This window comes from Pongo pygmaeus, chromosome 18 (genome assembly GCF_028885625.2).
Source record: "Pongo pygmaeus isolate AG05252 chromosome 18, NHGRI_mPonPyg2-v2.0_pri, whole genome shotgun sequence".
NCBI lineage: Eukaryota > Metazoa > Chordata > Mammalia > Primates > Hominidae > Pongo > Pongo pygmaeus.
The window spans coordinates 18287521-18302075 of record NC_072391.2 but is presented as its reverse complement, the minus strand read 5'-3'; the positions used below and the strand labels follow the sequence as shown (position 1 = coordinate 18302075).

General features: G+C 47.4%; 1 protein-coding gene across 10 annotated transcripts in view; it reads right to left on the bottom strand.

Annotated features, from left to right (window-relative positions):
• Window positions 1-3692: 3692 nt before the first annotated feature.
• The window catches only part of MARF1 (meiosis regulator and mRNA stability factor 1), a 48874-nt gene continuing 38011 nt past the window's right edge, over window positions 3693-14555 (bottom strand). For all 10 annotated transcript variants that reach the window (XM_054454947.2, XM_054454949.2, XM_054454950.2 and 7 more), the window contains 6 exons: window positions 13523-13753; window positions 11288-11500; window positions 9916-9976; window positions 9703-9828; window positions 8130-8300; window positions 3693-6247 (listed from right to left, as the gene is read on the bottom strand). In XM_054454947.2, coding sequence (XP_054310922.2) covers window positions 6003-6247; window positions 8130-8300; window positions 9703-9828; window positions 9916-9976; window positions 11288-11500; window positions 13523-13753 — 1047 coding nt within the window. In that variant the 3' untranslated portion in view covers window positions 3693-6002. The remainder of the gene's footprint in view (window positions 6248-8129; window positions 8301-9702; window positions 9829-9915; window positions 9977-11287; window positions 11501-13522; window positions 13754-14555) is intronic.

Sequence of the window (14555 nt, the reverse complement as noted above, 5' to 3'; positions counted from 1 at the left end):
TAACACAGTCTATTAACACTTTAAGCCAGGCCCTAGGTCCTGGGGATACATGACTAAATAAAAAATCAGACCACTTCTGCCCTCATGAACTTTATTGCCTTGTTGAGGGAAACAGTTGAAGAATCAAACACATTCATATTCAATGGTAAACTGTGATTATTTTTTTTTACCTTCTATGAAAAAAGTCATACTCTTTGATACCCCCAAAGAGTGGAGTTAGGCAAAGCTAATGCTGAAAAGTGGGGGAATTTGCCTAGTCTAGGGGTAGAAGAGGGGTGAGTCTGGGAAAGTTTCCTGGAAAAAATAATGTTTGAGCTAAGATCTGAGTGATGAAGGGAGAATTACTTAGGTAAAGATTTGGGTAAATAACAACCCTGAACAGGCGTGGTGGCTCATACCTGTAATCCCAGCATTTTGGGAGGCTGAGGTGGGCGGATCGCTTGAGCCCAGGAGTTCAAGACCAGCCTGGACAACATGGCGAAACCCTGTCTCTACCAAAAAATTCAAAAATTAGCTGGGTGCAGTGGCGCATGCCTTTAGTCCCGGCTACTCGGGAGGCTGAGGTGGGAGAATCGCTTGAGCCCAGGAGGTGCAAGTTGCAGCAAGCCGAGATCATACCACTGCACTCCAGCCTGGGTAATGGAGCAAGACCCTGTCTCAAAAAATAATAATAACAATAATAATAATAACTCCCACAGCTAGTGTTTACTAAATACTCAGGACCTTCTCTGAGTGTTTCACTTACAGTAGCCCCTTGAGGACATAGAATACTACTCTGAGGTTATTATTCCATTATCTTCTTCCCGTTTACAGGTAGGGAAGGAGGCATCACTTAGTTAAGTAACTTGCCCCAAGTCTCAGTGTCAGTAAGCAGTCGGGGGAAGAGATTCCCACCCAGGCCTCTGACTTCAGAGCCTGCGGGGGTTTTTTATTTTTGTTTTTGTTTTTTTGGAGACGGAGTCTCGCTCTGTTGCCCAGGCTGGAACGCAGTGGCACAATCTCGGCTCACTGCAAGCTCTGGCTTGTGGGTTCAAGCGATTCTCCTGCTTCAGCCTCCTGAGTAGCTGGGACTACAGGCACCTGCCACCACGCCTGGCTAAGAGCCTGCATCCTTGGCCTCTGCCTGGCCTCTCAGGCCCGGGGACGGCAGATGTGAGGCTCCATGGGAGAAGGGAGCGGAGCACAGTCAAGGAGCTGCATGAAGGCCGCTGGAGCAGGAGTCAGGCCAGAGGAGGGGTATGGGGGGAGATGGGGAGCCCCCAGCAGGGGTCAGGCCTCAGAGCCCACATGCACACCCTCATCAGCCTCCCCACGCACACAGCAAAATAGGGATTCCCCTTCAGAACAGGGATTTCTTCCCCAAAATGTATTTCCTGGCTGGGTGTGGTGGCTCACACCTGTAATCCCCGCACTTTGGGAGGCCAAGGCAAGTGAACCACTTGAGGTCAGGAGTTTGAGACCAGCCAGAGCAACTTGGCAAAACCCCGTCTCAAAAAAAATTAGCCAGGTGTGGTGGCAGTACCTGTAACCCCAGCTGTTTGGAGGCTGAGGCATGAGAATCGCTTGAACCCGGTAGAAGGAGGTTGCAGTGAGCCGAGATCGTGCCACTGCACCCCAGTCTGGGCGATAGAGCGAGACTCCGTCTCAAAAAAAAAAAAAAAAAAAGTATTTCCTGATTCTTGCCACAACTGGCCTTGACACTTCAGACTCTGGTTGCTGAAATACCAAGGGCGGCAACCCTGCAGCCCCCGTGTGGATTTGTCTGCACTTGCTGTGATACCAGAAACTGCAGGGGGGGGCGGTGGGTGGTAGGAGCGGGGGTTCCCCCATGCCCAGGCCCTGCACCTGGGAAGCCTTTGGAGGCCATCACATGAGCTGCCTGAGGCAGACGGAAGAGACGGTGCTAAGCAGGCCCAAGATGTTCACAGCTGGCCCTGGTACTGCTCCCCTGCAGATGCTCCTGGTTGGTTCACCACCTCATTGTGGAGCGAGGAGCTGAGCAGCCCAGCCACTGAGCAGGATTTCCCTCCAAGAACGGCCCCTTCCACCTGCAATGCCTTCTTCCTCTGCACCCCAGGTCCCCCACTTCCAAGTCGTTCCTTCCCGAAACGTGTGTATTCTTCTCTTCATCTTGCTAAGGGAAGTTCTGGCTCTTGGTGCTCTTGCCTGGCACCTTCTAAGCTCTGTGGCCCTTTACCCCCCACCCCCCCAAAAAAAGGGTTCTCAGCCAGGCGTGGTGGCTCATGCCTGTAATTCCAGCACTTTGGGAGGCCGAGCCCAGAGCATCACTTGAGCTCAGGAGTTCAAAACTAGCCTGGCCAACATGGTGAAACTTCATCTCTACTAAAAATACAAAAATTTGCCAGTGTGATGGTGCGTACGTGTAATCCCAGCTACTCGGGAGGCTGAGACAGGACAATCGCTTGAACCTGGGAGGCGGAGGTTGCCGTGAGCTGAGATTATGCCACTGCACTCCAGCCTGGGTGACAGAGTGAGACCGTCTCAAAAAAACAAAAAACAAAACAAAACAAAAAACCACTCAGGCTTAGCCATTTCTCTGGGGTCTTCATTTCCTTATGAAGGCTCTCGCAAAACTGGTATGAAGTAAAATTTGTTTGCTTTTTTCCTATTAATGTCTTTGTCAGTTTAAGGCCCAGCCAGGGACACTAGGAGAATTGAGGAACAGTTTTGCCGCCCCCCCAGCAATGGGGACAGCAGGTGGGTGGAGGCCACTGAGGGCTTCTGCGCCACGACTCACCCTCTGCCCATGGAAGCAGTTAGAAAGTGAAGGTGAATCCCAAAGCGCAACGCTCCTTCTGGCAAAGGGGACAGAGAGGGAACAGATCTTCTTCAATCAGCACAGCCCCCTCTGCTACGGACAGGTCTGCTCTCCCCCAGACAGCTGTCTTCTAGGCCCCCACCTCTGAATCACCTTCCCAGGTGGGAAACGAACAAAGATAAATGCAAAGTCACCGTTCCAGCCCCAGTCCAGACCTAACAAGACCTCCTGACCCTGCTCAAAAGGGGCACGATGGCTACTCAACTTTTTCTGCACAAATTTGCCATCGTGAAATATGTTTGGAAAGGTCTTTAGCAGCTTTTAACATTGCCTAACTTGAAAAAAATGTCATCAAGAAGCAATTTACTCAAGGCTCTTCTGGGTCCTTTTAAATTCTTGCCAGAGGGTGCTGGTGGCAGGGGTGACAGGGGGTACTGGCGGTCTCAGGGGATGGGAGGGCTTCACAACTGCATCTGTGGAATAACTCTCCAAACTGGCTTATTCAAAAAGCATGCTTAGCAGTGACCAAAAACGAGACAGCGGGCACGCTGGATTTCTTTCACAGGAAGAGAGAGCCTAGGAATTAATGGAGTTTTCTAACTGGAAGGTTTTTGTGGTTACTGTATTTTCCCACATGTAATTATAAGCTGGAACAAAGGCTGGAAAACTTGGAGGATACTGACCACGAAGGGCCCACCATCCAGCCACCTGCTTCGGTGTGTGCTGAGTTTAAAAGGCCTCTAAGATGTAGACGGATTTGCTCTCCACTTCACAGTTCTATTTCCAGAAGGGGCGAGAAGGTGAGGAGACCCAAAATGAATGATGGCAGAACTGGATTGGTTTGTAATTCCTCCCCACAGACAGACAGACAGACAGACAGACAGACAAAACCACTCACTTGGGAAACTCAAAATAGATGCTCGCTTGTAAAGTTTATTGACAACTGTTTGGTCCCAACACACAAAAACAGCACTTGAACCACAACAAAAGTGTTCAAACAAAGTAGACAACTAAGAAAAACATCTCTTTCCCCCAAACCCAATCCAAAACAAAACAGTGCAAGATGGGAAAGGGGGTTTTGGTGATAACTTTTGTCATTTTTTTTAAACAGATAAATTTAATCCGGTATATCTTTCCACCCAGAAATAAAGAATTACATTGTCTTAATGCTCAAACATCATCTTACCACATCATTTAATTAAGCCTCTGGATAAAAAAATAGATAGCAATTGGACTGGCCATTGTGGAGTACATTATGAACACAATGTGCTTCCGACGTCTTCTCTCTCATTTTCAGACAGCGATTGTTAAGAGTCACACACACGTCCCAGACCTAAGCAGCAACTCCAGTGAATGGTACTCAGACACACTCACGGGACAGCACAGAACTTGATTCTTCTTTGTCTGTTGCCCAAAGAACCTGTTCTTTGAGTCTGTTCCAGGTGACTTGTAATGATACCTCTTACGGTTTTTAAAGTCCCCCACTCTTTACATGCTAGCAAAACTGAAGTCCAAGCGTGCAAACTCAGCCTTATGAAATCTTAGAATAAGGCAACTGATGTTCTCAACACCAACTATTATTACTTTGTTTAAAAGCTCCTTTAAAAAAATTGCACATTTGCATTTCACTTCCTGTAACACTATGTCTGTAGAGGAAATGCCTTCAGGAGGATTCGGAGAGTGCCATAATACTTAGAGGGTTTTTTCCATGGTGTTCTGTCTTGACTGGGGCCATGTGTTGAGAACTGGGAATCACTGGCTTCATTTAAAAGATTTGGGGAACAAAAAATCTGACTTGTAAAAATCTCTCTATAGCCCTTATTTTGTGGCATTTTATCAAAATGCTGGCTATGAAATCAGAGTCCATTTTCTGGCTTTCTAGAAGTTACCAAATATAAACATTTCCCCAAAAGAAACCATCTAACTAGTGGAAGACCTTACGCCAACAGGTTCTTTCTGCTCTATGAATGAATCCGCCTTTTTTGCCCGACAAATACAATCCATTGTAAATGTCAGGTTTCTCTAGGCGGGGTGAGAGGCCACCCATCAGCGGACACCTCAGGCACCTAGAGAGGAAGGCCGTTCCACACCAGACGCCACAAAAAACCCAGACATGCTTCCAACAGCGAGAAGTAACGAGAGTAAAATCAGACACAATTAAAAGATGCTGAGCTGACATACACACACATAAAGCTTCCCAGCTACCGATACCAGCTTTAAAATTATAATAACAAGGTTAAGTGGATCAACCTTGGCCTTCCTATGTGTAGGTAGAATTCCTGTCTCTTCCCAGTGGAAATCGTATTGATCCCGCTGCTGCTGAAGCACCTCCCCACTCAGCTCTGATTTGTAATTTATGCACTTGATGCATATTTTAGAAAATCAGACTCTTTCCAATGCTGCCTCTCGACACACAATAATGTGTGTTGTAATCCAAATGCTGACTTTAAATCCATGTCATTGAGACCATCTCCTTTTCCTTAACCTAACCCGTATCAAACTGGAACACAGAAGGGAAGCTTAAAACATCCTCAACTTTCTAGAAAGCTCCTAAATGGAACCCCAAAGTAGAAACGTTTAAAAAAATTTGTGATGAAGCCACTTTTGTCAACTACAGACATAGTTTAAATAAAAAACAAGGCACACTTACAAGTCACATGGAAGCCAGGAACCTTCACATTCCAACCTGAAAATACACTCCCAACCCCTCGCCTACCCTTCTCCTTCAGTGTGTGAACACACAGGCTAGCGGGACAGGCTTTGCTTCAAAGACATGCCACGCACTGGGTTAATACTGTCGGAAACACCAGTAAGCAAAGGCTGAGAGACTATATTATGCTACATGTAGGATGACACCACCGACGTGGCTCAATGGAAGCAAAACCGCTTCCTGCTAGTTGAGTTCTTAGTGCTTTCTTCTTTTGGAACACCATTGTATTTCATAATAGTTATGAGAAATTTGGTAAAATATATTAAGGATTCTTTAACAAATGCCACAAGTTCTTCAAATAATTGAAAAAAGAAAAAGGAAGAAGAAAGAAAAGAAAGACTTTAGCTCAAAGCTGTGTTCAATAGAAAAGAAAAACATGATGGAACACAGGTAAGATGAAGTAAATGGCTTCGGGGGGTTTTCATGACAGAAAAGGATGTATTTTTGAAACCCACTTTTGTGTGCAGAATCAGACAGTGTTTTCCCATCCTAATTCTATATTCGAAATGGGAGTTAAAGCTTGGTTATAGGTGCTAAGGAAAAGTTGGCTGCCAATTTGACTCTATTTTTGGGTTGCTTTTTGGCCGGGCTTTCCGTGGGGTCCTTGCTGAGCAGTGACTCGGAGGTTTCCGAGGAGGGGCAGGGAGGCACGGGGACAGCTGCTGAGATGCAGGAAGAGCTGGAGTCAGAGGTCAGAGTTTTGCTCTTTCCTGGTATTGGAATCTCCATTTTTTCTTCTTGGTTTAAAATCATAATTTCTGTAAACACAGAAAAGCAAACAGATTCAGATCCAGGATCTGTAAGAAGTGTGGGTTTTCTCTTTCTTGCTCTTATTTTCTCAAAGGATAATAATAATAAAAAGCTTCTAAATGCTACATCTATGCCACAGTTTACATATGAGTTGTGTGGCCAGTGTACTTGGCACAGAAATCAAATATCTATAAACTGCATCCCACCTCTCCCACTGGATTACAAAGTTGGAAAGATCTCTATTTTGAGCTATAAATGAATGAGCAAAGGTTAAAACTTTTTGTTTTACCATTTTGGATTCTCTGCCCATTCATTCTCCCTGCCAGATATTAAGGACCCATAAGCTATCCATGACTTAAGAGACTTCCTGAGGCAGGAGGCGGGGGGGTTGGGGGTGGGGTCGGAGCATCTCGGTGTCAGGAACTCCTGGCCCATTCCATTTAGAGAGGACCTACGCTCCCCATGGGTCTATTACCGGGGATAAGGAAGGACTGCGCAGAGTCAAAATTACCCTCAGAACCCAGGAAGCTGAGCACAGCCAGCTTTCCCGCAGTGCTTCTGGACTGCCATTTCTGTGGCTGAGCCACATGTAATTCACCTGCTCTACACACAGGGCCATGCTGCTTGAAACAGATGCATCATTATGCCTTAGACTCCCACTGCATAGGGCACAGGGCTCCTGCTCCCAAAGGCCCATGGAAGGTGAGAGTGGCAGAGGGGACAGCAGAGCCAGCTCCCCGCTTAGGCTGACCCTCAAGAGGAGAGCGGCTGACAGAACTGCCCACACTATTTCAATTATTTTCCTCTCTTGTCCTGTGCATGCAGTTGAACTTGCCCAGACTGAAGGCACAAAGGCCACAACCCCACAAACGAGCTAACATCAATCTGCCACCAACCCTAGCGGGGCACTGCACAGGAGCATGGTGTGCGTCTGGGCCTGCCTGCACAGGCTGGTTCTATCCGCAGGCAGTTACTTCCCCATCTCCTATTTTCCAAGTCAACAGCCTCAGTTCTTTTTCTGGGCAACAGTGCTGAACGCTGCCAAGGACAACCGAGATGGTAAAAGCCAAGCCAGGAGTCCACGGGTTGTTCCTGGTGACCTGGAAAGCAGCACCAGCAATGGGGAGGAGCTGGGTTCCAACAGATGAAGAGCAGGGAGGGATCTGTACGGGGCAGATGGGCCAGCCTCTCCAGAGGCCAGGAGACACCACAGGACAAGAGCGCTTGGGTTCCAATCCCGGCTCTGCCCTTGCTAGCCCAGCAGCCCGGGGCCACTGCCTCTCTAGTGACGGCACCAGCTGTGCCTTAAGTCACGCAGCCTGTGGAATAAAGAGGCTGCCCCACACCTGGAGCCATGGTGAGAGTTAAATGTGATGGTGTCTGTCAGCCCTGAGCACAGGGTCAGTGCCAATGCCTGCAGTAGGCTGGGACTCAGCGTGCTCGGCTTCCTGTCTGTTAGATCACTGGGCAGAGTCCAGGGGCTCCAGCCACAGACACCTCCCTCCATTCACCTTTATAAAGCCCTTGGGCCCTTTGGACCCCCACCATGGGTGACGTTTACATCTGGTGACAGGTGTGCCTGAGAGCAGCTGAACCTTCACAAAGTCTGGGAGAGCAGAAGCCCAGGAGGCCCCGCCCGCCCCTGTGGACTCGCACACAGCCCCGAGCCACCAGCCCTCCAGAGCTGCCAAATCGCCCTTGCCTGATGCTTGCCAGGCAACCTCAGGCTATGCATCCAATTCTGCAGGAACCCAGGTGGGGAAAGAAGGTCGAATAATCAGCACAGTGTTTTCCACCTGAAAAGGGGTAGTCCCTTCCCACCTCCATCACTCATGGTGGTTTTGTCTTAAACCCTGAAGAAAACTCCCACGACAACATGGAGTCACCCACCAGAAGGTTCTTGAGGGTGCTCCTCAAACTGAATGAGATCAGCAGATTGGAGGATAACGGGGTCTGGTCTCAGCTGAGGGGACGGCAGGCACGAGGGGACGGGCGCACACAGGAGGTCGACGGGGGAGTCGTCGGTCAGGCGGAGAAGCTCCTGCTCTGTGTGGCTGGGCCCTGGGCAAACAAGGAGGGCCGTGACACTACAGGACCTCCACGCCCACCCCCAGCACACACCCGGGGCTCACACCTGAAGTTTTCCTTCTAAGCCTTAAAGATAAGAGAGTCAAGAAGTATTTAAGGTATTTAAAAAAACAAAAACAAAAACAAAAACCCAAAACCCACTAACAGGAAGATCCTGGTAACGGAATGCCTTAATAAGCTAGTTCTCCTGAAGATCCGTGTTCTTAGGAACACTGGCCCCTCAGAAGACCCAACCAGAGAAAAGGGTCCTGCAGTCAGCTTCCAAAGAGCAGGGACAGCCTGAGACGGGGTGTACGTAGTTATCAGCAAGTGGAAGCTCAGAATCCGAAGCCCTGGGCCCGGTTCCATGGCTTCCTAGCTGCCGACTCTGGGTGAGATGTAATACGTGACCGCCTGAGATTTCTGAGCCTCCACTGCAGTACGGAGGTCAGCACTGCTGAAGGCTGTGGGGCAGCTTCGGCAGATGATCCCCAGGAGGGCGCTTCATAAAACGTCAAATGCTGTGTAACTCAGTTATCCTAAGGGCACAGGGGACGGTAAGGTGCTATCTATCTCGCCGCACCTTATGAAGACAAAATTCTCACCTATAACTATGAATTCAAAAGTCCTTCAGAAAAGTTAGAACTGCTATAACATTCCAAGAATTGGCCTCTGTCTACTACAGAGGTGGATCTACCTGAAATCCGTGTGACTCGATGTAATTTTGGGTAATATTAATGCATTAGTATATCAAATCCTGCCTAGGGCTGTCCTGTGACAAAGACGCCTTGACCAGCCTTGAGTCAGGCACCCTGAGCCCTCTTCCGGATCAGGCCTGACCTTGGCCTTCCGTGTCTGTTGCTGAACTTGCTGGCTCCAGTCTTAGCTTGAGTCAGTTTAGTGAGAATCCCCTCACCCTTCATAGCTGATCGAATTCCTTATCCCCAACCACTGATGTCTAGATCCTTGGCTGGCCTGCATGCCTACAGCAAGAATCCTCTTAGTAATTTTCCACCCACTGAGCCCTCACTGTGCTCCTAGGCTATGTATTGGGAGTTGGCTCTCTCTCCCCTGTTGCAAGTGTCATGAATATCCATTATAATAAGTGTCAGAATAATTTTTTTCTTCAACATCTGAACTGCGGTAAGATGATCATTATGGGGGTGCCAACATCCTTCAGGGACTTTAACCAGTCAACCATGCAATGCTAACAAATAAAGGTCAATTTTTTCCTCTGTTACTAACTAAATACCAAAACTGCTTTGAAAAATGTGTGGCTATTTAACTTCAGCGGATTGGATGACTTGCTGGAGTCCTTTCCCTCGCTCTCCCCGACCCCAAAGCCATTTCTCCTAGAATTTCACAAGCTCCTATGTCTCTGCTTTTCCTCTCTTACCACTGCCGTTGGCTCCAAGCTTGAGTTCCGAGGCTGTGTGCGGTTCGGGCACCTCCAGGATGCGCTCACCCTCCAAGAGCTGGTTTTCATGACTGGCAGGGGAGAGACTGAGTGAACTCAAACGACCTACAGGACAAACAGCACCCGTCAGAGAGAAATGTCAGTGAGAGAACCGTGATTTTTTAAGGGGGGAGGGGATGGGTGCTTACTTACTTTTCATGTCATTTTTTAACACTACAATTCTCTTATGACCATGTCCTTTTATCCAGACCACCTGCACACAAGACATACTACTGGTTAAGCAGCGGAAAAGGAGGGGACAGAAGCCCTAACATTCAGGAAGAGTGTGACCTACGGTGCCTGCCTTAGGCTAGAATTTAGGAGCTGAGTTACTGCCAAGAAGCATGTTTCTCTACTCTCTCCTTAGCTTTTAAAGCAACAGAAGAAGCTGACAGAAACATGCCCCTATAAAAAGCAGAGTAGTTCAAAAATCATGAGACACAGTTTCAGAAATATTCTTTATAATTCTTAAAAAGACTGTCTTCCAAACACCAGCTTTGGCATATAAATTAAGGTAGTTCTCACATGAGAGCTCTTTGCCATTTTTTTGCAGAAACTAAACAACCACCTAAAAGAATTAAGAGCAATCTCTCAGACCCTTTAAACTAAGTTCATTATCAGCATCTTCAAGTCCTCTCCCTGATGGTGCCGCTCTCCGTCTCAGCCAAGCAGAGTGCTAGTAGTGTAGCTGGGCTCCCAGGCCCCCTACATGTGCACGCCGTCGCCAGGTCACTGATCTCAGCTCCCAGGCGAGCTTTGCCTGGGTCCTTCCTACTTCCTCTATTCTCCTATTTTCACTTTGGCTCAATCCCTCCATCTAACACTGACCCAGACCTCTGCAGTGGCCAGGATCCTAGACCAGTTCCCTCCTCCATGCCTGCTTCTCTCGGCTCTACCATGGACAGCGCCACTGGGGTGCTTTTCAAATGCAAACCTGGGCTCCAGCTCTCTCCAACACAGTCCTCCCTCCTTACCTGGAGGAGCCACGCCCTCTCTAACCGAGCTCTCAGCTCCGTTAGCCTCTCGACACTCCATGCCACTTGTCACAACCCTGCATCTGCTCATGCCATCATCCCCTTTGCCCAGAATGCTCTCTCCCCTCCTTGTCACGTGCTTCCCTCAGGCACATCCTTGAAGGTTTTGCACGAGGCTCCCCAGGCTTGGGAAGTGGGCCCTGACACGGCCCTCCTCAGCGCGCCCACTGCCCTCCTCAGCACGCCCACTGCCCTGACCGCCCTGACTAGTTGCCTGCTTGGGGGTCCTGACTCTCCCATTAACCAACACCTTTCTGAGGTTACAGCCTGAAACTTACTCACCTGGCATATGGGGATTTAATAAAGGTTTACAGAAAGAATCAAGGAGAAATGCTAAAATCATTTACTTTAGGCCAACAGTATGTTTTGAAAGGATCAATTCAAAATGCCTGCCGTTCCATTATTCTGGCAGCATTTTATTTTTCTGTTCAGGACAGTTAGCCTGTGGCTGTTCAGAAGATGCTCTCCCGGAAGCTGAGAAAGATGCCCACCTGTGGAATTGCTCCCAAGAGCTCCTCCACGCTGCTGTGGCCGTAGGTCTTGGGCTGCAGAGTTTCTCCGACATACTTGGTATAGGCCATGGAAAACTCATGAAGGAAAATCTGCTGGTAGTGGTAGGTATGAAGTAAAGACCGCACGTTCTTCGCAAACAAATACAGACTTGTGAGCTTCACACATTCTTCCATCTTATCATTAGTGAAAACCTGGTTGAAAAGAAAAAGCAGCATTAGAAATGTTAGTGACTGGCCCAGCCCCCTGGAAAGCGAGGGCCTCCCACTGAGGGAAAAGGCCCAGAGTTGAAGACGAAGACAAAGAAGAAGAAAGCAACAAAGATGAGAAGATGAAGATGAAGAAGGAGACAAAGATGACGAAAAAGAAGGAGACGACAAAGATGAAGGAGACGACAAAGATGAAGAAGACAACAACAAAGAAGATGAAGACAAAGACGACGAAGACAAAAAAGACGAAGATGAAGAAGATAAAGACGACAAAGATGAAGACAAACAAGAAGACGAAGACAAAGAAGATGAAGATGACAACAAAGAAGATGAAGATGGCGATAAAGATGAAGATGACGAATTAGACAAAGACAAAGATGAAGAAGATGAAGATGACAAAAAAGACGAAGAAAGGAGGAGGAGGAGGAGGAAGGAGAAAGGAAGGAAAGAAGGAGGGAGGGAGAGAGGAAAGAAGGAAGGAGAGAAAGAAGAGAAGGAGGGATTTATTCAAGGATTTCCTCCAAGAGAAGGCTATAGCCTCCAGCAAACTTTAGTTCTATTTGCAAGTCGAAGGCTGCAGCGGTCTGAAGAGACAGTGTGTGAGTAGGCAAGAAATCGGGGGAGGCAAACTGTGTTGGCAAATCACTGTACACACAGTGGACACTGAGGCCATTAAACTGCACCTCCCAAACCAGTTTTCCAAGAAACACTGTGATAGAGGATGACACTAGCATTCTTTAAAAACACATCAAAAGCAACAAGAAACAAACAAAAAACCCTTGTGTATGCAGGGTAAGAAAGCAGATTTCTTTACCACAAACCTTTTCAGAGTGTTTAACATGCTCTGGAATCACCACGAAAAAGGATATTCCCAATCTTAGCTGGACAGGGAAAGTCCTTTGTCCTGAAACATGCATTAACACCTGTCCAGAAATGGTGTTCTTAGGATAGATATTAACAGAGTTTAGAAAATGTTGGATGTATATCCTTTCATTATTTAATGATCTGTCTGACAGATGATAATGGCATATCATTCTTCTTTTAAATTGCTGGAGCTCATTTGTAAATATCTTATTTAGGATCATTTTAAGGGACTATCTTATGTTTTTGGTATTAAATTTATTTTGGCTTCGTAAAAATAAGTGGTAAGCTTTCCTTTTCTTTTTCAGCAGCCTAGAACAGTATTTTTTTTCTTGGGGATGGGTTCTTGCTGTGTTGCCCAGGCTGGCCTCAAACTCCTGGGCTCAAGTAATTCTCTAGCCTCAACCTCCTTATAGTAGCTGGGATTATAGATGTGTACCACCTTGCCCGGCCCCAGAATGGTTTTTTAAAAGGTAGATTTATCTGTTCTTTTAGGGTTGGTTAAAATTCAATTGTTATCTCACTTGGTCCTGATGCCTTTTTCACTGGTATATTTCAGTGATCTTTTATAGTCTCTTTTATGGTAATTGGTCTAATTTTTAACTTCTTGAGTGAATTTTGGTAACTTATTTTTTCCAGGATTTCATTTATTTACTCTAGGTTTTTATATCTGTTGCCCGAGAATTGCATGCAGTATTCTCTTAAGATTCTCCCAATCTTGGAGCGCCATTCTTGAAAGGCTGCCTGGGGGAATGGTTGGCCAACCTTCCTTCCTGCCCTCGCCTTACTCATCTCTTTCTTCAAGCCACCACATAAACCATCTCATTCAGAAAGATAAACAGTAGCAAAATCCATCCTGGAACGGGACAAACACACCCCAGAGTCAGGATCAGGAGACCAGGCTTTCATCCTGGAATGGGACAAACACACCCCAGTGCCAGGATGAGGAGACCAGGCTTTCACTGGCTTTTGCCACCCATTTAGGCAGGGCTGCTTCACTGCCCAAGGTCTCGGCGTGATCAGCCATGAAATGGTCTCTCGGGTCCCTTCCAGCTCTACACACTCTAATCTAGACCAGCACGTAATCCAGAAATGCCCAATCGATAGTTTTCAATGATAGTTCTAAAGAGCCATTAACGTGCCTACCTCAACCAAGTACGGCAGGCTCTTCAGCAGTTCGGTCAAGGTCATGAATCCATATTCACAGGGGTTAAGGGGAGTGTTGTGGGTACTTTCGTAATGTCTCTTGAGCTCCTCAACAGAAAGATGGGTAGTTCCTTCCCAAGACATCAACAATACCAGCAACTGGGCAGTGAGAGATCGCAGAGACTTTCGGTTGATCAGCTGAATCTGTCTGCCAGATTCTATATCGGCAACCTGGGGAAAACAAGAATTCATACTTTTCAGAGCTCAAGAGAGGCACCCTAGCTAGGTTATACCCAACTCAGCTCACTTCATTTTGGTTAATGAGACCAACAGATGAAAAATCTCTAATTTTTTTCTCTTACACTGAAATAAAGCAAGTAGGTTTGTTTTTAGCTTCTTTGGGACACCAGACCAACACGGAAGCAGGAACTGTTCTCCCCCTGCTGGTCCATAACTGAAAACTCTCATCAAGGTAATAATGGGGGAGGAAATTGCATCATTCTCTTTATTTTTCATTCATTCTTTCCAAACCCCACTATAAGAAGGAGACAGACTGGCCAGCTGATGGCCAGTGGTCCAAGCTTGTGAAGGGTGGGTTGCTGTGCTCAAAGGTGGGTAGGGATGTGGAGGCTAGACTCTAAGCAACACTCACATGGCTTCTGTGCAGACCCGACTTGCCCATATGCGTCCCCAGGGCGGGCTGGGGAGGTGAGAGAGGGCCTACTCTGACTACAAGGCAAGCTGCATTTTTCTAGTCTGCTATTACTAACCACAAAGCTGGTATTTTCATCTGACTAGTACCTGTCCACTCCTCAATTATTTCAGATTCTCAAGGAGATAAAGGGTTTAAGTGGTTAAATGCACTGAGAGGGAAACCTTACAAAAAAGATAGAGATTGTCACTTGGGGACCAAACGCCATGTGAAGAAACACGCATCTGCTGACAGAGCCAGCAGGCCGTGGGTGGCGAGGGTGAGGCTGCGGCCTGAGCCTTTCCTGGCACAAAAACAGGCAGAGCTTTGGCACACGCGCGG